The 24,109-nt window shown below is 43.8% G+C and overlaps 1 protein-coding gene across 1 annotated transcript in view; it reads right to left on the bottom strand.

The window, feature by feature from the left end:
• OTUD7A (OTU deubiquitinase 7A) overlaps window positions 1–24,109 on the bottom strand; it is a 208,576-nt gene that overhangs the window by 49,373 nt on the left and 135,094 nt on the right. Inside the window, exon 5 of the mRNA XM_072950654.1 lies at window positions 6,404–6,586. Coding sequence (XP_072806755.1) covers window positions 6,404–6,586 — 183 coding nt within the window. The remainder of the gene's footprint in view (window positions 1–6,403; window positions 6,587–24,109) is intronic.

The following is a 24,109-nucleotide window of genomic DNA, read 5'->3' as shown; positions in this document are numbered from 1 at the left end:
TCCTCAGGAAAACAGAATTCAAACTGCCATTTGAATGAGTATTGTCTGCACAGAATGGCAAGTTCATTAGTATGTGCGCTCACTCAGGCCATAAGGATTTCCACTCACATTAGCCTGCTCACTGGTCTGGTTCTGTGCCTCACCTTTCTGAGGCCTTCCTGAGACTCACTTCTGGTCTTGTGTGCCGATGGAAGACCTATGCCCCTGCCTTCGTCCAGAACAAGAACTCTGCTTCCACACATGTGAGAGTAGTGCACAGAAATGCTATTAAAGTCATTTTGCTAAATTAGGTTAAAATCAAGAGGCTTTGGATCCTGGGGTAATTTGGTTGGTTTTAAATTCAAAGTTAATTGAATTAACTTTGGAGATTGTCATACTCAGTGAAGTAAGCCAGACAGAGAAAGACAAATATCCTATGATATCACTTATATGTAGAATCTAAAAAAATGACAACAATGAACTTACTTACAAAACAGAAACAAACTCACAGACATAGAAAACAAACTTAAGGTTATTGGGGGAAAGGGGTGAGGAAGGGATGAATTGGGAGTTCGAGATTTGTAGATACTAACTACTGTATATAAAATAGGTAAACAACAAGTTCCTTACTGTAAAGCATAGGGAACTATATTCAATACCTTGTAATAGTGGAAAATTCAGTATTTTGTAATTCAATATCTTATAATAATGGAAAAGAATCTGAAAATGAATATATATATGTGTATGTATATATATGTGTGTGTATGTGTATATATATATATATATATATATATATATATATATGAATCATTATTCTGTACACCAGAAATTAATACCTTGTAAACCAATTTCAATTAAAAAAATTAATTCTCAGAAGCCTCATATATTTGCACATCAAAATGACTGGTGAGCCCCAGGGACAGAGTATTCCAAAATGGATAATTTTGATTCATCTTCAGTTTCATTCTGAGACCAAGACAATTGAGTATGGTATATTTTGCAGAAGAGTGAGAGGAGAGGTCAGACCACCCAGGCCACGAGGAAGAGGAGATGGAGCATGTGGGCTGGCTTGTGTCCCTGGGAGTCACCCCCTCACTTCTGCTTCCTTGATCCCGTTCCCTGAGAGCAGGAGCAGAGGAGAATCCATGCCTTTCTACCCCTTACAAGCCTTGCTGAGGTCACCCTTCTTGCTACCAGCTACCTTTTGGGAATCTGGGAGAGTAGGGACTGCCCCATCTTTCAGGACCAGATGGAGATGGACATCAGTTTGCTCTAACACCCGAGGTGATGTGAACCCACACTGTCCTCAACAGTGGTAACATGCTGGGTGGGCCATCTATATGCCTTCTTGGCTCACCAATCAGCACCTATTGCTGATGGAAGAGGACCTTGGAAACATTGACTCATAGTGTGATAAGATGTGATTAGACAGTTTCAAATAGTAAATATTAGGAGTCTGAGGGGAAAAGCCTTTGAACTAAAAGTAAATGATGTTAAAGGTCACGTAATGAGAAACATGTGCTCCTAATTCTAATACGTCCTAACCATCCCCTCCATGAACGCACATATGTAACCACACACATGCACACACACACTCATACACACACACTCACAAACTGGTTCTTTAAACATGAACTCAGCAGTCCTTCTTTTGGAAGTATAAGTAAAATAAGTAAAGCAAGAATTACAATGTTCAAAGTTATGCCCCCAGAGAAATAAGAGGGATTTTAAAACAGTGAGAGGGTGGACAGAATTTCCCAACCACTGACAAAGCCAACTCAGATACCTATGATTTAGGCCATGGGATGTGTATTAATTCTATTTTCTGTATCCTTGATGGTCTGGCATCTGGGGCCTCCCTGACCAGGCAGAGGATTTCCCTACAGGATTAGCCAATTCTTAGAGATACCGAAGGACTCATCCAGGAGTGCATCTTTCTGGCGCAAAGCAACCAGTTCAGGGCCTGTATGTACTCCTAAGCACCTCCTCCAGCTGGCTTTCGCACCAGCAGCCCATATGCCTACCCTGATTACCCCAGGGCCAGGTGCCACAGAACTGCAGATGGCCCGTAGGCCCCAGAGAGCCAGCTGAAACTATCCAAACTGGCCAATCCTAAGTCTGCCTGCCCTGCCTTGCCTTTGCCACAGAAACACAATAAAGGCTCCTGCCCCTGGTCTTCCTCTCTGTCCCCTGCCGACCAGCCCTGGCGCTTCTCTGTGTGGCCCTGCATGGCATGCCATGCCTCCAGCTTCTAGGGAGCTATGAGTGTAAGGATCCCTCCCACTATGACAGTCATTTCTCTGTCTGCGTGTCTTACCGTGTCTGATTAAAACAAACCCTGGGTCCGCATTAAAATAGGTGGACAAAACTTTTCTAAAAGGGGCAGATATAAATTTTTCAGGCTTTGTGGGCCATACAATCTCAGCCACAATTACTCAACTGTCTCTGTAGCTCTATAGCAGCCATAGATGGTGTGTAAATGATGAGTTTGAGTGTGCTCCAATAAAACTTTATTGACAAACAGGAAGTGGCCAGATTTGGTTCGTGAGCCATTGCTGACCTCTGATTTAGAATCAGGAGGGCTTTATTTTCCATTCTATGATTTCAGGAAGAATCCAATGAAAGGAGATATAGATCTAATTCAGAAACTACAATGTCTTTTAAAAAATTTTTTAAAAATCTTTTTTTGAGGGTGTATTAGGTTTATTTATTTATTTGATATTTATTTATTTTTTAATGGAGGTACTAGGGATTGAACCCAGGAAGTTGTACAGGCTAAGCACATGCTCTTCCACTGAGTTCTACCCCGACCCCCTACAATTTCTATTTTATTAAAAATACATGTTCACAAGGCTCAATACCTCTGTTTTTTTCTGAATAACATCTGATAAAGATCAGATGGCAGCAGGTATCAGTTACACTTATTAGGTTCTGGTTCTGTCAACCTCTCTGAAAACGGAGAGGAGGCTCCTTCTAGGCCCTTCCATGGGAGGATGAGATAAGGGTTTGGATTGTTTGCCACTCCAAAGGGCAGGAACAGCCATGTTGCCAACTGTCTGGATTTCCACTGTGTGGGAGATGCCAGGAGGCTGTCCTTGGTGGTGCTGAAGGAAGACACAGTCACGGAAGACCCAGAAGGGAAGACCGAACTAAACGATTAGAAGAGGTGGTTCCTCCAGATTCAGATCTGGTGGCAGACATGAAGGAGGAGGACAAGACAATGGACATGCCTCAGCAGCTCTCCCTAGCCCACCCAGGAGGCCCACTGGAGCCGGAGAGTGGGAGTGGGCTGGGTTCCACGAGGAGGGGCTGAGGGAGGCTGTTCTGGCTGTGCCTCTCCCCTCCCCAGCCCAGCCCTGGGCAGGTCACTGCCTACGCCATCCCCACTGCAGTGCGGGCCAGATACTGTGTTGGCTGATGCCAGCTGGAGGAGTGTCAGGGCAATGCTGGTGCTCAGCAGGGACAGGTACCAACCACACAGGAACAGGTGGGCTGGCCAGGCCCGCCTCTCCTCTTCTTTCTTATACCCCCTGTGAGCTTGCCAGTCACAACAGAAGGTGGCAACTCCTGGAAATGAAAAATTTCTAGAACAGAGGGTCTGGGAGGTCCCCTAAGGAGAAAAGCAACCATAGGGAAGGAAGCAAGTGGGGAGCATTCTGAGCCCAAATCAAAGCATTCAACGCTCACCAACTTGAGTGCACATCTCCCCAAGCTCCATGCCAACCAGAGCTCATGCCTTTGTCCCTTTCCCCTGATACCATGAGCTGAGATTGCTGCTGACTGCAAGGTGCTGTGTGCTCGGGGGAAAACTTAGGAAATGTCTGAGCAAGGCAAACACTGTTACAGAAAGTCCACAAAGTACTTGTGCTGGAATGCACCAGGAGGACAAGCTTTTAAAATAAGCCTAGCAAATGTGTTCAAAGAGATAAAGCGAATGCCAGAATGTGAAATAATAATAATGAGAAAGAGCTTATTTGGAATGAAAAATGTGAATGCTGATTAACAGAATGGATTCATGTGAAAAATAAATTAGAATGTTAGAAGATCAAGTCAAGGAATCCTCTTAGAAGGCATGAACATGAGATGCGAGAAGCCAATGGGGGGATGGAATGGTTTCAGAACATTCAAGGAAGGTAATCTGAACCTAGAATTCTCACCAAACAGAAATTTAAGTATGTCATGTAAACACCTTTAGTTACTTGAGGTCCTAGGAGACTGATCATGCAATAATTCTTTTAGAAAATAGTCTTTGAGGAAGCAGTCTTTCAGCAAAAGTTAAATGTGAGTAAACAAAGTTAACTGTTGTCTAAACAAGCAAAAAGAGCCTAAATATGGTTGAGAGCCCAGGAGGCAGGAAGGGAGAAGATGAAAACAGAGATACATGTCTTTTTTTTTTTCAGGATAAAATATAGTTGTGGATAAGTTTTAAAAATTAACAGAGAGAAACCTAAATATAGGTTGTAATAGAACGGGGGTAACTATAACATAAGTAGAATGGATAACTTTCAAACCAATTGAAAAATTAAATTAGGCAGAAAAGATAGAATAGGAGAAAGATACATACAAAAAAGTGTGGCAAAGAAATCACATAACATGAAGAACAGACAGGACTATCATAAAAGTAAAATAAGTGGATTGAATTCACTGCTTAAAAGACAGAGACTCTTGGATTGGATAATAAAATAATACCTGATGATAAACTACTTACAAGAATCACATTAGATACAGAAGGATAAAGAAGCATTGAAATAACAGATGAAAATGCTATTCCAGGCAAATATGAACCAACAGAAAGGCAGGGTAGAGGTTTAACATCAACTAAAACAGATTTAAAGATACACAATTATGTGGGACAGAGACTCTCTATATATTGGTAACAAAGAGCATTAGAGCCAGATGACTTAACAAATATGACTACATATGCACCTAACAATATAGCCCCAAAATGTAGGAAAGTATGTCGATAACTTTGAATTTCAGGAGATCCTGGAGAGCCAAGAGAGGCCACTCTTAGCCATGAAAGCATAGGAATGTAAACATTTTGTGTGGCAGAATATTCTGTGAACAGTTGTAAGGCAAATGATATAGTGGGAGATACAGGTTGGGAAGTTTGATCTAATGCAATAGGAGATATTAATATACTTTATATTAATATACCTCATATACAAAGGTAATATATGTTTGTCTTAATTATTAAGAATGCTACAAATTGATAAGAAAAATGCAAACAAATCAATAGAAAAATGGGCAAAGTATGTGAACAGGCACATCACAAGGGGAGATCTAACTGGCTACCAAGCAAATGACAAGATGAAAGTTAAAATACACTATTTTCTTCTTAACCTTCAGAGTAGAAAAACAATGTAAAATCATTGTGAGAATATCCAGTCCTGGCAAGAATGAGGGGGGAACACCCTGTTTCACACATGGTGAACAGATATGTGTTTGGGAAAGAAGTCCTGAAGTTATTAAATTAAAAATTCACATGCTGGCACAGAAAATCCACTTTGGAAAAGCTAACCTATAGAAATAAAAGCCCTAGTATGTATGAACTGCAGGTATAGAGTTCATTTTAGCATCGCTTGCAGTGTCAAAAAACACCACCACCACCAAAATCCAAGAAAAAACAGAATCACTGGGAATATAGGCATGGTTTAAAAATGATCACATGCTGTGGAATAAAATATTAGGAGAGTACGCTGAAGGAAACAAGCACTTTGCAAAGGGCATTATGTGCAATGGGCTCTGACGTGTTTGCATTTTGAACAAGCAAAGTAGGAAGAGACGGAACAGGATGCAAACACTGGCTGGTCTCCCTGTGACCTGCGAGGTGTGGAGAAGAAAATTCTCACTTTTTTTTTTTAAAGATAAATATGCATTTCATGATTTATTTTTATTTTTGTTTTTCCCTTAATGGAGGCACTGAGGATTGAACCCAGGACCTCCTGCCACAAGAGCTCTATGGCTAAGCTATACTTCCACCCCCTTACGTTTTCTTTATATATCTTTGTATTGCTTCCTGTGTTACAATGAGCTTTTCTTACTTCTGTAATTAAGAAAAGGGATAGAGAAAACAGAGGTTACAGAATGATGAACACCAGTGTGAAACAGGTTTGGAGGCTGTGCTACTTGGGGAATAATTGAAGGGACCAGAGAGGTTTGGTCTGGAAAAACCAGGCGTCCAGGAGGCACATGGGGGCCTAGGGAAGTCGACTCACTCTCCTGTTTTTCTGAACCAGGAATGGAAGCTGCAGAGGACAGTTCCACTTAGTAAGAGGCATGGTGCATGGAGACACTGCTCTGTCTGCAGCTGGGAGGCTGTGACCTGGCCATTCTCTGCTCCCCGACCCCAGTCCCCTTGTGAGCCACGGTGTGCTGGCCAGGGAGCTGGTGCCTGGCGGGGTGGGGGTCCCTCGGCCGGTACCTTGGGCGATGTCCTCCTGCCGGGGCAGGCAGGGCCGGTCCGCCGTGTGCCCGGGAGGGGGCGGCTCTCGCTCCGGCTGCTTGGGGCACCTGCCCTCATTGAACACAGGTGGCAGGTTGGCTGTGTGCACCTGTCGGAGCTGCTCATAGTCACTCAAAGCGGCCGTCAGGTCCCAGTTTTTACCTGGAGATGAGAAATTGACAAGAGATCACAATACTGATGCATGAATAACAGTCACATGGTAGGAAATAACCAGGCAAAGAAGGGTTTCTATTAGCATGGGTTAACTCGGGAGCTTCCCACCAGCAGTTCTCATTTTTCTAAGGGATAAATGGCCTGATGTCTACTCTCTAAGAGTACCCCCCCCCACATTCACATTTTTATTAATGTCAAAATTTTTTTAAACAGTGGCACAAAAATGTTTCATGGAAGCAGTCTCACAGTCTGATGACCTTCTGAAATACAGTTAAGCCACACCAAATAGGAATTCCTGTTAATAACACACAAAATATTCTTTTTTTAAAGAAAAGGAAAAAGACAAAAGAGGTAGGGAAAGAGGAAAGGAATCAGATGTGGAGTTAAAACTCTCTGGATTCAGTGGGTGAGGCTTGTTAGTAGGATGCACGGTGGAAGCAGAGTGGCAAACACAGGTTTATAGTCTGTTGTTTTTTTAAACCAGTTACCACTAATACAGAGGCCCTGCAGTACTGACTTCTTATGTGCCCAGAATGAACCAGGAGGAGCCAGTGTTCCATACCCACAACTGATGTCCCCTGAAGTCTGTGACTGTCTACTGTGACACCTTAGATTCACACACACACACTGCAGAACATTCCATCCCTAATTACCCACCCCACCCTGAAAATCAAGTCCTAGAGCGTACGCTCCAAGGGGAGCAAAAGCGAGAGGAAAAAAGCGAATGAAAAGAATTCCCACATTCTTGGCTTTGGTTCACTATTTCACTTCTTCCTTTAAGCTCAGTTTGGGAAAGGTGGGGGCTCCGGAGGGACTGCCAGGTGAGAATCTGGGGGAGGGGGCGAGAGGAGACTTCAGGTGCTGAATCAGGTGAGATGCCGGGCAGGACAGGTGTGCCTGTCCCGGGCAGCGCTCAGCAGGCCCCCTGACACTGGGCTGGGTGCTGGGTGCTGGGTGCTGAGGCAGACTCTTCACAGCACTCGGGGAGGGGGGTGGTGCTAACTGCAGGGAGCTGGACTCAGTGTGGGGGCTTCAGTTCCCAGCCCTGAGAGCTGGTGGACTTCTCATGGCAGGAAGGAGGCATCACCTGCTGCACCTGATCCCACCAGGCATCACAAGCTTTTTAAAGGCAAAGAATTAAAAGCTTAGCTTTAATTTTTAGCTTTAATTTTAAAGAGCAAATAAAATCTTATCCCCTCCTGATCAACTTCAAATTCCAGGTATTAACTATATTGACAAACTCTATGTGGAATTATGTTGTATTCACACAGCATGAGGCGTTGCATGTATAAAATAGGATTTGAATATCTTCCCTTGGTCTTTCTACCTTTTTTTTTTTCTGGTGCAGAGGATGCTATCAGTCATCATGTTTAAATTCTATCACATGGTCTTTTACAATGTAATCGTATTTTTTTCCTCCGCAGTCAGCTCACAAAGACACAGTAGGAGCATCTTTGTACATCTTGGGGTCAGGAAACCAAACTAAAGCATCTGGGCTATTTAACAAAAAAACCAGTAGGTGACGACAGGTGGAGGTTCTGGTGTTACACGGCCCCGTCACTGTTTGTAGTTGTGTGGCAGCAGTAGTGGAGGGTGATGGCAAAGACGGAGCTGGTTTAGGGGAAGCAGTTGAAGCAGAAATTCCAGCATGTGCTACCACTCTTCCACGTGACTGCCAATCACAGGAGAGAATCCTGCCCGTGTAATCACAAACGCACTTTTGAGTCTAAGTGGTGGTGTCTATCCAAAGAGCAGTCACGTTCCAGAGTGCAGGTTCCAGGAAGGGCAGGATAAGACCCTGCCTTTAGGGACGTGATTTTTTGGCAGGGGCGATGAGCTGGGTGGGTGCCTTGCTCTACAGTAGGGCTGACGGTGGCAAGTGCCCAAGGGAGGGTCAAACCTGTGTGTGGAAGGAAGGTCGGGGAGAGGGAAGGTTATGGGCGACTGAGGTTCTATCATGAAATGCAGACACAGTATCATGGAAGTGTGTATTAGTGGTGACACCAGCACGACGAATCCTGGCAACGGGAGAGGAGGGACACAGCCCATGTGGAGCACCTGGTGTGGCCGGAGATGTCATCGTCCCCAAGCGCCACCAGGAGCAGGCACCATTCTAGCTTCTCACGAACAGAAAGTGAGGCTTAGAGGGTTACAGCCTCGAACCACAGTCCTTCACTTGCTACACTGCAGTGTTGCATGAGAACCCTCCAATCCGGATGCATCCCCCGAGCTGCAATCTCACCCTGCACGGCTGCCCTGGGCACAAGACCTGGTCCTGGCACAGCTGCAACCCCCCACCCCCATCCCTGCCGCCCCCCAGCTTCTGCTCCCAGGAGCCAGCCCACTCCTGCCCCACCATGCTTCTCCCACCCACAGGAAAAGAGCCTGTCCGGAGGAGACCCTTCCAGAACTGCCCATTTATATTCCCACCACAAGGCGGTGATCACGCGTCGCCTCCGTGGACCACAGCTACGGAGTGAGGGGCGTGTGCCCCCACTGCGTCTCTCTGTTAGAGGATCGCCTGGGGCAATGCTGGGAGGCATGCGTCCAGCCACCAGCAAAAGCCCGTCTGTTCTGCTTTCCCACCCCGTGACCTTTCACCCTGATTTTCTGACTGGCTCATGCCTCCATGTCCTCCCATCACTGTCCTGCACTCCTGCTCACTTTGCTACACACCTGCCTGTATCCTGAACCGGCGAGCGTCCTGGCTCTAACCTATGCTGCACCTCATATCAAACGGAGATCCAGTAAGTGTCAGGTGAGAGCAAACATGGAGGGGAGGAGGGGTGGCATGGTCCACAAAGCCTAGCTCCCAAATGCTGGTTTCTGAGATTTTAAAGAACTCCTCAAGGATCCAGTACTCCAGTGTCCGTGCACGTGGAGAGGGTCCAAGAGGCCACTGAGCGGGAAGGAAACAGGGTGGTCGACAGACACACTCATCAGACATTTAGGGGTCAGAGCCCCTTGAGATGGGCTTCTTACTCTGAACAGTTCTGAAGACGGCAGCTCAGGATAACCAGGAACACAAGTGGTGACTTGCAGACGGGGGATGCCCCAGGGATGAGCTTGACGCTGGTAGACTGCAGACGTTGTAGCTAAAAACAGGAAGTCTAGGGGCGAGGGATAGGCGTGGGTCCCTGGTGGCCTGGAAGCAGGGCTTGGTGCTCAGAGAGCAGAAGTTTCCAGCTCCCGTTTCATCTTCTCCACTTTAAGTCTTGGAGAGTCCCAGCAGATGTCACATGGAGGGAGGATGCGATGGAAAGGCACAGAGGTCCCATGGTGACACCATCACAATGAGGGAACGGGCTGAGGCCAGACGGAATCCCCAGGCTGTGGGCCCCGAAGCCAGCATGCTCCGTTCGAGGGAGGAGTCAGTCCCGCAGAGCAGTGAGGAGCACGGGCTTTGGGCTTGGCCCCGCCTCCCAGCTACTTCCCTGCCGGCGAGGACAGCAAATGCATCACCCTGAGGAACCTCACGTTCCTTTCCTGTACAACTGGGATAGTAAAATCCCCCGAGTGAGAAGCCTTAGCAGGGTTAAGTGAGATGAGGAGATTGCGTCTGTAAAGATCTCAGTAAGCGGAAAGCTCTCAGTATCATGACCATTCGTGATCGGTTTTTGCTTATGTCTAACTTCCGTCACTTATGGTTGACATCCAGCCAGTAAGTGATGCAACTGAGATTCAAATCCAGGTTTGTCCTGATGAAAACCCAAGCTTCTGGGGCTCCATTTCCCTTGGACTTGACCTTGTTTGGGGCTGCTGACCACCCTTATAACCTCCCTCTCGGTGCCTGTCTGTCGACACTCTGTAACAGGACTTGCCCTCCTTCACCCGGATCCCTTCATTCCCCCCTTTGCAGGGTTCTCACCTGCTGGGTCCTTACTCTCTTCCCCAGAGACTCACTTGTACTACGTGAAATTCTCATTCTGGTGTCCCTCATGCCATCTCCAGAACCCCGGCGGGCCACCAGGCCACTGTGAGGACACTAGAACACCTCACTTCAACACAGACATTTTAACAGCCCCTAACCTGTGACTCTGAATGCTCCATGCCCCATTTTCCGCCTCCTTTGCTTTCTCTCTGACCTTAAAGCACAGAGCTCCCCCCATTTTCCTTCTTGTCCTTATTCTCTTAATTCACATCCTCTTTTGAAGATGAATCCCATCTCATCATAAATCTGGTTACAGTTTGTATCCTAAGCTTCAAGGCCAAATATTCAACTCTAGCAGATGCTAACTGACGACCCAGTTTCTACCCTCCTCTAATTCTCCACGCACGGAATGCTGATTTATTTGCAAGAGGAATCTACACAGCAGGAAAGACTCCTTTTTCTCCTGCCGCCGACCTGAGGTCTTCAAGTGATGTTCCTGTCACCCTCCCTTCCTGTGTTTGCTTCCTCTGTTCCTTCTTCCAGCAGTATTTCCTCCAAGCAGCAGAACAGCATCACTATCTGGAAGAATTCATCAGCCCAAAGCCTTGAGAGAGGGAGGCAGTTGCCTGATAAAAGCTTCCTTCTGGGCGCTGCCTTGGCTTGTGATTGGCATGTACAGGTGACTGGGGTACCAGCAGGACAGGTTTCACGGTCGGTACCCACACTTCCAGCACAGCTGGCTGATGGAGTGTTTGTGCTTTAAGCTTCTATTCATTGTATTTTATTTATTTAACTTTTATTTATTTTTTTATTGAAGTATACTCAGTTTATAATGTGTGTCAATTTCTGATGTACAACATCATGTTTCAGTCATACACATACATACATATATTCGTTTTCATATTCTTTTTCATTATAGGTTACTACAAGATATTGAATATAGGTCCCTGTGCTATACGGTAGAAACTTGTTTATCTATTTTATACATAGTAGTTTGTATCTGCAAATCTCGAACTCCCAATTTATCCTTTCCCACCCCCTTTCCCACACTGGTAACCATAAGTTTGTTTTCTATGTCTGTGAGTCTGTTTCTGTTTTGTAAATAAGTTCATTTGTGTCTTTTTTTTTTTTTAGATTCCACATAAGTGATATCATATGGTATTTTTCTTTCTCTTTCTGGCTTACTTCACTTAGAATGATGATCTCCAGATCCATCCATGTAGCTGCATTTTTTTTATTGTCTTAAGAGGAACACCAAGGGAGGTTAGATTTCATGTGAAACAGCATATTTTGTTTTGTCTCTCGAAGGGTATGCGGTGCCTTAATTGAGCACTAAAGCATGGCATCTATGCAGGAAAACGATGAAGCAGAGATACAGGAACTCATAGGAAAAAGTGAGACAGGAGCTGATTAAACTCAGGGAAGAAAGAAAAAGAAGTCAAGTTATGAGGAAGCAGAGAGGAAACAGGCACTGAGAGCATAGTAAGGACCCCAACAGTGAAAATTAGTAAAGTGAGCAACATGAAAGAGTTGTAGAAAAACACAGGGTTAAAGAGAAATGGTGGATGTAGACTATCGGTTAAAGAAATACCATGTGCACATCGTTGGATCCCAAAATGAGAAATCTAAGACAGTGGAAAAGAAAGAAGACTTTAACAACTATGATTAAAAGAGAAAACTTTTTTTTTTACCATATGGAGAGATTGTACTATTTCCTTATAATCAGACCAGCTCAACAAAATGATATGTTACTTAAATTTGTAAAATACCTTGGTAATAAAATTTCATGCAGTTTTAAGGCAAACGGCTTGTCATGTGAAATCACATCACATTGAACAGGCACCGTGGTTCACATTCTGGGTGCTTGTGGTCTCTCCTTTTGATTTTCAAAAAAGCGCCAAAAGCCAAAACAAAAAAGAAATTAAAATATACACAGGACCATGCACATATATTCTACGTTATCTCATAAGTTCAGAAAAAATAATTTACACACAAACGTAAATACGAAAACAATTACAAATATATAATCTCTTCAATACCCTTTCACTAATTCAGAAGAAACAAAGTGGACAGCCATCAAAGAATGATCTTGGGTCTCCAATCACGGAAAAGTTATGGCAAATCAGCAACAGGGGAGACGGCAGTTTTAGGACAGGAATCTAAGACCAGCAATCATAGATTAAAAATTTTTTAAATTTTCAAAAGAGAGAACTTCTGATTAAATACTTGACCCACACATTGAAACAGCAGATTGTACATAAGGAAACTGTCCTAATGTAATCAACATGGCATCATCTTATCACATTACTGTGTTTTAAAGATAAGGAGAATGATTTGAATATTTCAGCAAAAAGGCAAGACCATCAGGCTGGTAACACACTCATTGGCAGCCACATTCAGTGCCTGAAGATGATGGGGCCACATTTACAAGATACTGAAAGAAAGAAGTGTGAGCTAAGAATGTTTGTACTCATCCAGGCTATTCCCTCATGGATAAAGGCCACAGACAAACCATCTGACACATGTATGAGTTCAGGAAATATGACTCAAATGGGTCTTTCCTGAGGAAACTCCTGGAAGATGAGTTCCAGCTAATCGAGAATGAATGGAGGCTTAGCAAAGGAAAATTCAGGCAGCAGTAAGTAAATGTGTGTAACTGTACATCTAAGTAAAAGCAAAGGCACCGATGCAAATGACAGAGGAGAACGTCAATGTTCTGCCGAAACCAAAATGGGACCATCCACCAAACTGACAGAAGGGAGGAAGTAGAATCAACTTACAGTGGCTTCAGCTGCACTACATGGGAGTATAACATGATATTTAAAGTCAACAGATCAAATATAAATGTGTGAACATACATAATAGTACAAGGGGAAACACTAAAAATGTATGAACAACATGCTACTAACTTGGAAGGTACGGGAGTGAGGGAGGAGGAAGAAGATATAAACTAGTGTTATTGAAGCAGATCCTTGGAACACACTTTAAGAAAAAGGGAAAGAGGCTAGTACCTAAGGCAGAATTTTAAAAAGTAACCACTAGATTAAAAACATAACTCTTCTAATTATCAGAAATGCATCTAAAAATAAAAAGCTAATAATAGAGTAAAATGGACTTACCATATGATCCAGCAACCTCACTCCTCATATCCAGAGGGAATCTTAGTTCAAAAAGACACCTGCACCCCAATGTTCACAGCAGCACTATTTACAATAACCAAGACATGGAAGCAAACTAAACGTCCATCAACAGAGATGACTGGATAAAGAAATTGTGGTATATTTATACAATGGAATACTACTCAGCCATAAAAAAGAATAAAATAATGCCATTTGCAGCAACATGAATGGACCTGGAGAATGGCATTCTAAGTGAAGTAAGACAGAAAGAGAAAGACATATGATATCATTTATATGTGGAATCCAAAAAAAAGGACAAACTTATTTATAAGACAGAAACAGACTCATAGACATAGAAAACAAACTTATGGTTACCAAGGGGGAAGAGGGTGGGAAGGGACAAATTGGGAATCTAGATTTGGAGATACTAACTACTACATATAAAATAGATAAACTACAAGTTTATATTGTATAGCACAGGGAATTATATTTAATATCTTGTAACTTATGGTTAAAAAGAATTATATTTAATATCTTGTAACTTACGGTTAAAAAGAATATGCAAACGAATATATGTATGTTCCTATATGACTGAAGTATTGTGCTGTACACCAGAAATTGACACAACATTGTAAACTGACTATCCTTCAGTAAGGATACATTAAAAATAGAGTGAAAGTCATTTAAATATTTATGTATCAATAGAAAATATGACAGAACTAAGATCAACCATGTTTGTCATATCCATGGATTTAAACAGGTTTAATGTAGCTGCTTAAAGAAAAGGATTTTCACATTACCTCTGTGAATGAAAAATATTGCCAGCCATATCAGTAAACAAAGGATGCTGTGGCCATCAGGTCATCAGCGGTTACTGCCACCCCTGACAGTGAGTGGAGGGAACTCAGGATGCAGACAAGCAGGCATCGTGGCCTCTGCTGCCACCCCCAACGGTGCCTCCTGAGGGGACTCAGGATGTGGAAGAACAGGACACTGGCCCGAGACAGCCAGGTGCGTCTCAAAGGAATGATTTCAATGAGCCCAGACCATTGCACCTTCCCATACACAGAAAGCACTAAATTCCTTAACTTGTGATATCTGGCTTTCTTTAATTAACAATAATCTTTTGATGTTCCAATCACTTGATCTTTGTTGCAAAAACTCCTATATATCCTGGGTCCTTCCTTGCCTGGGCAGAACAGTTTCTTAGAGCCATCTGAGAGGCTGCCTCCTGGGCTCGAGTCCTCAGAAAGTCTGCCGAATAAAACCCAACTCAACTTTTAGGCTGTGCGTTTTATTTCAGTTGACACCTCAAAAACCAACTTCTTTTGTCGATGGAAGACATATTGAGAGCAAAGTGATTCAGAAAGGTTGTCATTAATGAGGAAGAAGCACGGATTGTCAGGTCTACCAGGCAGTGATAGAACAATGATGACACCACCACCAAGAGAACAACACAGGGGTCCTGATCTTCTACCCAGCAAAGCAGAATTTGGGCCAAAAAAGCACTGAGAAAGAGGGGGCAGGCCATTTTCTTATGTATAATACATATTACTTTATGATGCTAAAGGGTTCAGTCCACAATGGAGATGCATTAATCATGCTTTTTATTTTCTGGGTTTTTGAGGGCTTGACGACCTGGCAGAGATCGCCCTGCTCAGAACTCTCTAATTCCCAGTGATAGCAGACTGCTCCTTGCAAGCATGCCTTTCCTATGACAAAACCAGCCAATCCAGAGCCCACACTTCTCGTCACCTCCTTGGTCAGGCTCTCACGCTCACTCTGGGCCAATATTCTTCTTGCTAGTCACCCATGCCTAGAGACGGCTCTGGGCAGCCCCTCCACCCTGGGGCCTCCTGAAATCGTTCCACCCAGTTGATTCTCCGCCTGCTCCCCCAGCCTGGCCCGTTCCTTCCTGCAGAAACCCCAATAAACCTTGTGCCCACGTCTTCCCCTTACCCCACCTCTGCCTCCAGACCCACATGGCTTGCTTCATGAAGATCGGGTCTGTGTCTGTGTCTGTGTGTGTCTTATCATACCTGGTGGAAACAAATCCCAGGCTCACATTAAAACAAGACATAATAAGTATGAATATGGGTTGATTAAAAAAAAAGGTAAAAAGTTTATAAAGCAGAAATTACCACGAGATGCTAAGATAAACACAGTGACATGTACTGTTAACAAAAGAACAGCTCCTACTTGTAGCAACAGCCCCAGAACGACAAGCCCCCCACAGAAGGATTTGCTTTTTGCTCAGGGAACGCCTTTGGTGTGGGTTGGCTGAGCTGTGTCCCACCCACCTTCCCACTTCAGGATTCAGGCTGACGCAGCAGCTGGTCTTAAGAACCGCCCAGCAATGTGGGAGAGGGACAAAGAGCCCTGGAGTACCTCCCACTAACGATCAAACACTCTGGCTCACAAGTGACGTCTCATTTGTGTTCACAGCCCGTGGCCAGAGCGAGTCAAAGGACCCGTCCACCCACAGGGGCCAGGACGGGAGATGCACCCATGTACCCACTAGAGGGAGGCAGAGAGTCGGACACAGTCTGAACGGCATTAATGACCTTCGTATATAAACCAAAACGAGTGAGAAGACATTATGGCAGAGAATATTCTATTTATAATTGTAAGTAAAAGTGCCAAGGAATAAACGTAAAAGGGATGTGTAAAACACGTACGTGGAAAAGTTATATTATCCCTGAAAGGCACAAAAGCAGAACTGCACACACTGTGTTCTTAGTTGGGAGACTCGATATCGTTTCTACCCAAGCTAGTCTGTAAACGTAATATGATCCCAAGAAGAAATGTAAGCACGTTTTTTCCTTCTTGGAATCAGACAAGCTGCGTTTAGCATTCATTCGGAAAACTAAGCAAGTTTAATTAATGTTCATTTCGAAAACCAAGGAAGAAGAGCCCTCTTTTACATCCTCCTGTGAGAACGGGGGAGAAGCCAGCAATGACACGTCCCAGATTGCCTTCCTGATGGCTTCCAGGTTCCCAAAAGAGAATCGCTCATGCAGGGTTTGGAAGGCTGCAGAAGGAGCAGCCCTGGCACTCCACCGTCAGCTGCGCGCAGGAACACGGAACGCACGGCTCCGGGCGCGGGGCGCGGGGCGCGGGGTGCCGCCCTGGGGAGGCCGGTCCTCAGTCCCGGGAGTCACAGCTGCTTCCAGAGGAGCGCTCCCCACAAAGGGCTTCGGTGCTTTGGTGCAGGCGCAGCCTGGCCCCGCTGCCATACCTGAGGCTGAGCATGACGACCTCCCCACCTGCTTCTCTGCGTGGTTTCCTGCCCTCCGCTCTCCCAACCCTTCTGGTGGTGGTACAAGCCTCTAGGTGCCTGTATTAAATTCCTTCGTGCCCGCAAAGCTGAAGTGTCTTCTGTGTTCCCAAGAGCGCTCTGGCTGTATTTGTGTGTGTGTAGGTATATACTATGTATATTACATATACATCTGTAAATAATTATTGGCGCTTGGAGGAAAAAACGAACGTATATATATAAGGTTGCTAATATGGGTTTCTAGTACTTAAGAAGAAGACGGTATGGGCAGGCCAAGCAGAGAAGAAGGCTTTCTAGAAACAGACACGTACATATGAGCCAGGAGAACCGAAAGGAGAGACAGCAACACATCTTGGGATGTTCTTTCAAGGGCAGGCTCCCCGGTGACTTTCACGTCCTCACTTTGCTGTATTGTCTTCATTTTCTTGGATGAATTCATATGAATGTTTGAATTAATTTAATTAGTATTAAAATGCTGACTTCAGTTTCCCTGAATGCTGCGCAAACATGACTTGTTGGTCTCAGTAACTAATTGACTCCCTTTTGGTTTTGTCTTGAACAAATATGCAGCCATTCAAAAACGGGAACAGATTCTTCAGACAGTGGGTGCAATACTATAGAAAGGTAAGTCAAACAGATGAACTTATTCACAAAACCGAAACAGACTCACAGACATAGAGAACAAACTTATGGTCACCAGGGGGAAGACGGGGTGGGAAGGGATAAATTGGGAGTTCAAGATTTGCAGATACTACTTTACATAAAATAGGTAAAAAAAACAAGTTTCTACTGTAGAGCACAGGGAATTATATTCAATATCTTGAATTACCTATAATGAAAAAGAATATAAAAATGAATATATGCATGTACATGTATAACTGAACTATTATGCTGTACACCAGAAACTGACACAACCTTATAAACTGACTATATGTCAACAGAAAAGAATGCAAAGAAAAAAGTCAAAACAGTCAATTTTAGCATTGAGTGATGAGTATTTTGTTACTCTGCACAGGAAGTATTGAGACTGACAACATCACAGTGATGTGAAGTATAACCTCATTAGTGTATTTTTAAATAATAAAATAATTCTGAAAAGAAAACTTCCAATTTGGTCATGCATTTTCTATCTATCTATCTATCTATCTATCTATCTATCTATCTATCTATCATCTATCTATCTGTCTATCATCTATTTATCTATCTCAATCAAATGAAGAAAAGCAATTTCTATATATAGCACATACTAACTCATTTGTTGAAGTATTCCACAACCAGAATTATGACATTGTTGTGTGACTATATGAATGAGTATGTCCTTGCAGTCTGAGACGTTCTATCTTGGGGTCTCACAACTCCAGAGCTTATACACAAAGCAACTTTCTAGTATTTCCAGGTGCTTGAGCTCTCTTCCTATACTCAGGACTCAATTAATCCAAACTAAGATGCAAATACATGATGAAATAGCTTTGCAGCCGCTGAAGTGATATCTAAATCAAACAGCCAGAAGCTCAGGACAGGAAGTGCCCCGACGCTGCATCACGTGGAGTCATTTAGCAAACACCCATTCCTGAGCCATCCCTCCCCGGGACACTGATGCTATAAACAACGAATAAGGACCCAGGTGTGCTTATAAGAGGCCAACGGGGCCAGAGGTAAGACAGACACGGAAGCAGATGCTGTGGGCTGGGATGCTGAGAGGTGTGTACGGAGAGCCAGGCAGGTCTGCATGGGGCCCGACATGCTCCATTATTCACTAGCGAGGAGTGGCGGCTTCCCAGAAGAGGAAGAGGAATGGCCTACGCGGTGGCTCAGAGGCTTGTAACGTCACCCTCTGCCCAGTGAATTACACAGAAGTGTTGGGGATTCCAGGGATGTGGGGGCAGATCAAGGGACAAAGATGGCGATGGACAGAAGCTTCACTGGGCCATGTCTTGACAGGTGTGCCTGGAGGGAAGTCCTCCCAGCAGGGGACTGTCCAGAGGCAACCTGGGGAGCTCTACTCAGAAGGGGAGGAGGGTAAGGGAGCTCCCGGGAGACTGGGATGGAGAGGAGGCTTCTGTGTCAGGGGATGTCACTCAGCCTCCCGGGGAGTCTCAGGGTCAGGGAGGTTTGAGGGCAGCAGTGGCTTAGGGTCCTACAAGCCACAGCATCTCCGTCAGGCAGATGCTCAGGGAAGATGTGCAGGGAACATAAAGCAGAAAGGCTCTCCATGGCAAACAGTCTGCTCACCTGGGCTATGTTTAAAACAACTGGATGTGTAAAAATGTGAGTTTGGGCTGGCAGGCTTTGGGGTTAAGGGGGTCTCAGCCTTCAGTGAAGAAACAACCTCAGAGCCACTACTCAAGAGGCTGTCTTTGGCTTATTTATAAAGAGGTCAGTGGGGCTGGGCTGCAGCTTGTGGCCAGAGACGACTGAAATGCCAGCTCCCAGGTGGAGTTTAAAAAAGACATAGTCAGGGGGAGGGCACAGCTCAGTGGTAGAGCGCATGCTTAGCATGCACGAGGTCCTGGGTTCAATTCCCAGTCTCTCCATTAAAAATAAATAGTTCAGGAGTTTGGGATTAACAGATAACATTACTGTACATAAAACAGATAAACAACAAGGACCTACTATATAGCACAGGGAACTAGATTCAGTTTCTTGTAAAGAACTGTAATGGAAAAGAAACTGAAAAAAAATACATGTATGTATGTATAATTGAATCACTTTGCTGCACACCTGAAACTAACATAGTAAATCAACTACACTTCAACAAAAAATAAGAAAAATAAATAAATAAACCTAATTATGCTCCCCTCCAAAGATATAATTTGACTTCAGTCTCAGATGGATTTTTTTAAATCACTTGATTTAGAAGACAAATAACAGACTTCATTGTGAAAATGTAATGTGTGGCTGCATCCTTTTCATTTTAATCAGTAAAACCTAAATGGCTTTTTTTTCCTTCCACGTTTCATCCCTCATGAGATTGACAGTATCACAAAACAGCTTGGCATTTTGCCACCTAATGGTAGGAACTATAACATTGTATTTAATAGTCTTCTCTTTTGAGCCTTTTCTCTTTTGAGTTGTCTGGCTTTTTCTTATTGACCCTTTATATATATTTATATAGTTTTTTTAAATTGAAGTAGAGTTGATTTACACCTCTACAATTACAAAGAGGAAAATGTTTTTATTTACTTGTGGTGTACAGCATAATGATTCAGTTATACATATATATATATTCTTTTTCATATTCTTTTTCATTAGAGGTTATTATAAGGTATTGAATATAATTCCCTGTGCTATATAGTAGGATTTTGTTGTTTATCTATTCTGTATTATATATTCTTGATATTAATCCTGTGTTTGTTATCTGTGATACAATTGTCTTCTAAAAATATGTGATTTGTCTTTTAATTCTGTTTATGATAAACCTGTAGTATGAGACTTAAAAAACAAAAGAAGACAAATACATGAATTCAGTGGCCATTTCATACCAAGTCACACACCTTGCTTGCATTCTCCCTGGTGTCCAAGTGACATGTCCCTACTGTTGCTTCAGTGAAGGTGGACATCTGTCTGGATAAAATCTCATGCTGTAGACAGCATACTTGTGGCTCAGTCCTCTCACCGAGACAAATCTGTTGGCTACTGACTGAAATCACCACCATCTCCAGCAGCTTCAGCAACTAAAGTAAGGTCTCCTGGCCTTCGACCTTGAAATCAGGTTTTGAAAAGAATCTGGATCCCGAGTTTCATAAAATCAAAGAGAGGTGAGCCAGCTGTCCAAAGGGAAGATTCTGTCCTGACAATTCAGTCTGCTTTGCTGGCTGTCTAATGTCAATGACTGCCGAGTGTGGCCCTAGCTCTGCATCCTGTGCCCTGGAGCCACACAGTAGCTAAGAAAGAGATTTACTCCTTTCAGTTTCATTGCTTCGGTTAAAAATTCCCGAGGTAGCTTTTGAAAACTGAAATCAAACCGAATCCTGGAGCGCTAAGAAATAAATCACTTTATGTCTCTCTGATGTTTGCCAAGCTAGCCTCCAGGAGGAGTCTTAATTTGTTGCTTCTAAAGAAAAGTCTTCCAGCTCCTTTCATCCAGTTCTCCCAGGAAGCCCCCGAGCTTCCCTTCCACAGTGTACACACACCCCAGGGCTAAAAATGGAGTCTATTGCAGCCACCAGGGTCTGTGTGTCACCCCCCAGCCACACAGTTCTTCCCTGGGGAGCGAGGGCCCTGGAGGAGGTCTGGCCCCCAAAGTAAGTCATGGAGCCCAGAGCACATTTAAACAACTGCCCTGGGCAGTTGGCTGTCCACACAGCTGAGAGAGGAAGGCTGCTTGGCCTTCGAGGATATTTCTGGCTTTTTCAGATTCAACAGAGTCCTGTTGGGACCCTCTATCTACAAAATAGCCAGGTTATAACCACAGAGGGGCTGGGATTCGGGAGAGCTGTGCCTGCACCCTTCCTGGGTTCCCTGGTGGAGCAGGCAGAGCGCCCAGGAGAAGCAGGTGAGGGTGGTGCTAGAGTTGGATGCAGGCTCAGAACCCACAGACAATGGAAGGCCTGAGGGCCAGGACACTGTCCTCGCACTCATCAGGGATTCAGGAGGTGCCTACTCTGTGCTGCTGTAGCACTCTGGCACCAAATAGTTGCCTAATAGAGTGACAGATGCAAAGAAATAAGGAAGGAGCCCTGACGCTTTGGAGGACAGCATTCTTGGTCATTAGAACAGCAAGGTTAGCCCCCGCCACGGGTCTGTGCGGCTGTAGTGTGTCCATGGAAGAGGGAGGCGGCCTGTGCGTGGTGTGTGCATGTGGGACACTGCAGAACTGTAGGGTTTTGTTTTGGGAGAGACGAGATCATTGAAAGATTCGTAGCTGCAGAAAGAATGTTCTATTAGTCTTTTACTCTTTTTTAAAAACACTTTTTTTGATCAAATTTTATTTATTTATTTATTTTAATTTAAGTACTGGGGATTGAACCCAGGACCTCACGCATACTAAGTACCTGGTCTAGCACTGAGCTATACCCTCCCCACCATTCTTGACTCTTTAAAATTGTTGTAGTATCATTTATACACAGCAGAATGGAAGCCCGGACCCATGCTGAGTTCGATGATTCTATTAAATGCCCACCTGCTTGTAACCACGGCTACAGTCATGACCTAGACCTTGTCCATCATGCCAGGAAGAGGGGGGTGAGACCTTTCTTCTCCCTCTGTGGTGGTTTCCTATTACTTCATAACAAATTGTCATACTTTGTGGCTTTGTTAGGGCAGGCAGATAGCTAGACATGAGCAGAGAAAGGAGGATCCAGACCTAATGGCAGGAATTGGGCTGAAAGGAGGGGCACAAGGTCAAATGCAGGAAACCCTACATCACGTACGCACCAGGGGTTCGTGGGCAGAGAAAGAAAAGTCCCTTGGGACTGATAAGAACCCACACGTTTTTAGGTAACAAGGGTCCTGGAGGCCAACAAAGAGAGGTGGGAAAAGGCAGGAATTTCCAGTGTCTGAATGTAACCTTTTGCTCATTATGCCTTCATTGCAATAAAATTAGCCTTGCAGATTAGAAGTACCCATCATGAACTGATGCCATGACACTTCCGATCCAGACTAAGTAAGACAAAAATCCCTCCTCCCCTTGGGAAGGTAGAGTTGGGATGAAAATCAATGACTATGATCCCAAACCCTTCCCTCCCCAATGAATATTCTGCCCATTCATTTTTACACTCTGTGCAATCAATTTGCCAAAGAAACTCAGCATAGCTGCTCACCTGAGTCTGCCTGGTCTCCTCTTGAGAGTGTACTATCCCTTAATAAGTCCTCACTTTACTTTCTTAACCTCCGTTTCTCATTTCTGAATTCATTCTACAGAGACAAGAACTTAATTGCCAGCACCAGGCACCAGCTTCACCAGCTTTCAGCATATATCTACGATCTCACAGTCAAGGTGTTGGCAGAGCTGCATCTGCTTCCAGGCTCCTGGCTGTGGCGGGATTCAGTTCTGCACAGAGGGAGCACAGAGTCCCCAGCAGGAGGTCACTGTCAGCTCCCAGAGGTGATCTTGTTCCCCAACTCATGGCCCCTTCCTCCATCATCAAGCCAGTGATGGCAGGTTGATTCCCCTTCACACTTCCGTCTCTCTGACCCTTTCTTCATCTAACTCCTCTACCTCCCTTTTCTGCTTTATTTTTTTAAATATATGTTGTATTAAATATATGTGTCAGTTTCTAGTGTACAGAATAATGCTTCAGTCACACATGAACATACATATATTCATTGTCATATTCTTTCTCACCGTAGGTTACCACAAGGTATTGAATATAGTTCCCTGTGCTACACAGCATGAACTCGTCTATCTATCTTATATATGTTAGTATCTGCAAATCTCAAACTCCCAATTTATCCCTTCTCACCCTCTTTCCCTGCTGGTAACCATAAGTTTGTTTTCTATGTCTGTGAATCTGTTTCTGTTTTGTATGTAAATAAGCTCATTTGTCTTTATTTATTTATTTATTTATTTAGATTCTACATATAAGTGACATCATATGGCATTTTTCTGGTTTGATAATTTCCTTTTGTATTAGCCTGGTTTCTTTTTGGTTTTTGTGACTCTACTGTATGCTTTTGATTTGTGGTTACCTTGTCTTTCAAGTATGTTAACTCCTTACTATATCTGTTTGCTTTAGACTGGTGGTCATGTAGGCTCAAACACATCCTAAAAAGAATAAAGAGAAAAAAAAAAAAGAAAGAAAAAAGGAAAAAAAAAAGAGAGAGAGAGAAAAAAATCTGTATTTTCTTGCTCCCCTCTCCCACCTTTTATGATTTTGATGTCCTTCTTTTTCCCTCCATCTTTCTGTTTATTCTCTTGCAACTCATTGTAGTTATTGCACTTCCAATTATGGTTTTCTCTTTTCTGTGGCTTCCTGCTTCTTTTCTATTTAGAGCAGAACTTTCAATATTTCTTTTAGGACAAGTTTAGTATTGCTGAACTCTTTAAGTTTTTGCTTATCTGTGAAATTCTTTCTCTTTCCTTCTACTCTAAAGAATAGTCTCGCCAGATAGAGTATCCTGGGTTGCAGCTTTTTCTAATTCAGGACTTTGAATACATCTTGCAGCTCCCCTCTGGCCAGCAGTGTCTGCGCAGAGAAATCAGCTGAGAGTCTTATGGGGGTTCCGTTGGAACTAACTCTTTTTTTTTTTCTCTTGCTGCCTTTAGAATAATTTCTTTATTTTTAACCTTGGTCATCTTAATT

Source organism: Vicugna pacos, chromosome 27 (genome assembly GCF_048564905.1).
Source record: "Vicugna pacos chromosome 27, VicPac4, whole genome shotgun sequence".
NCBI lineage: Eukaryota > Metazoa > Chordata > Mammalia > Artiodactyla > Camelidae > Vicugna > Vicugna pacos.
The sequence above is the reverse complement of the archived record's forward strand: the minus strand, read 5'-3'. Positions and strand labels throughout refer to the sequence as shown.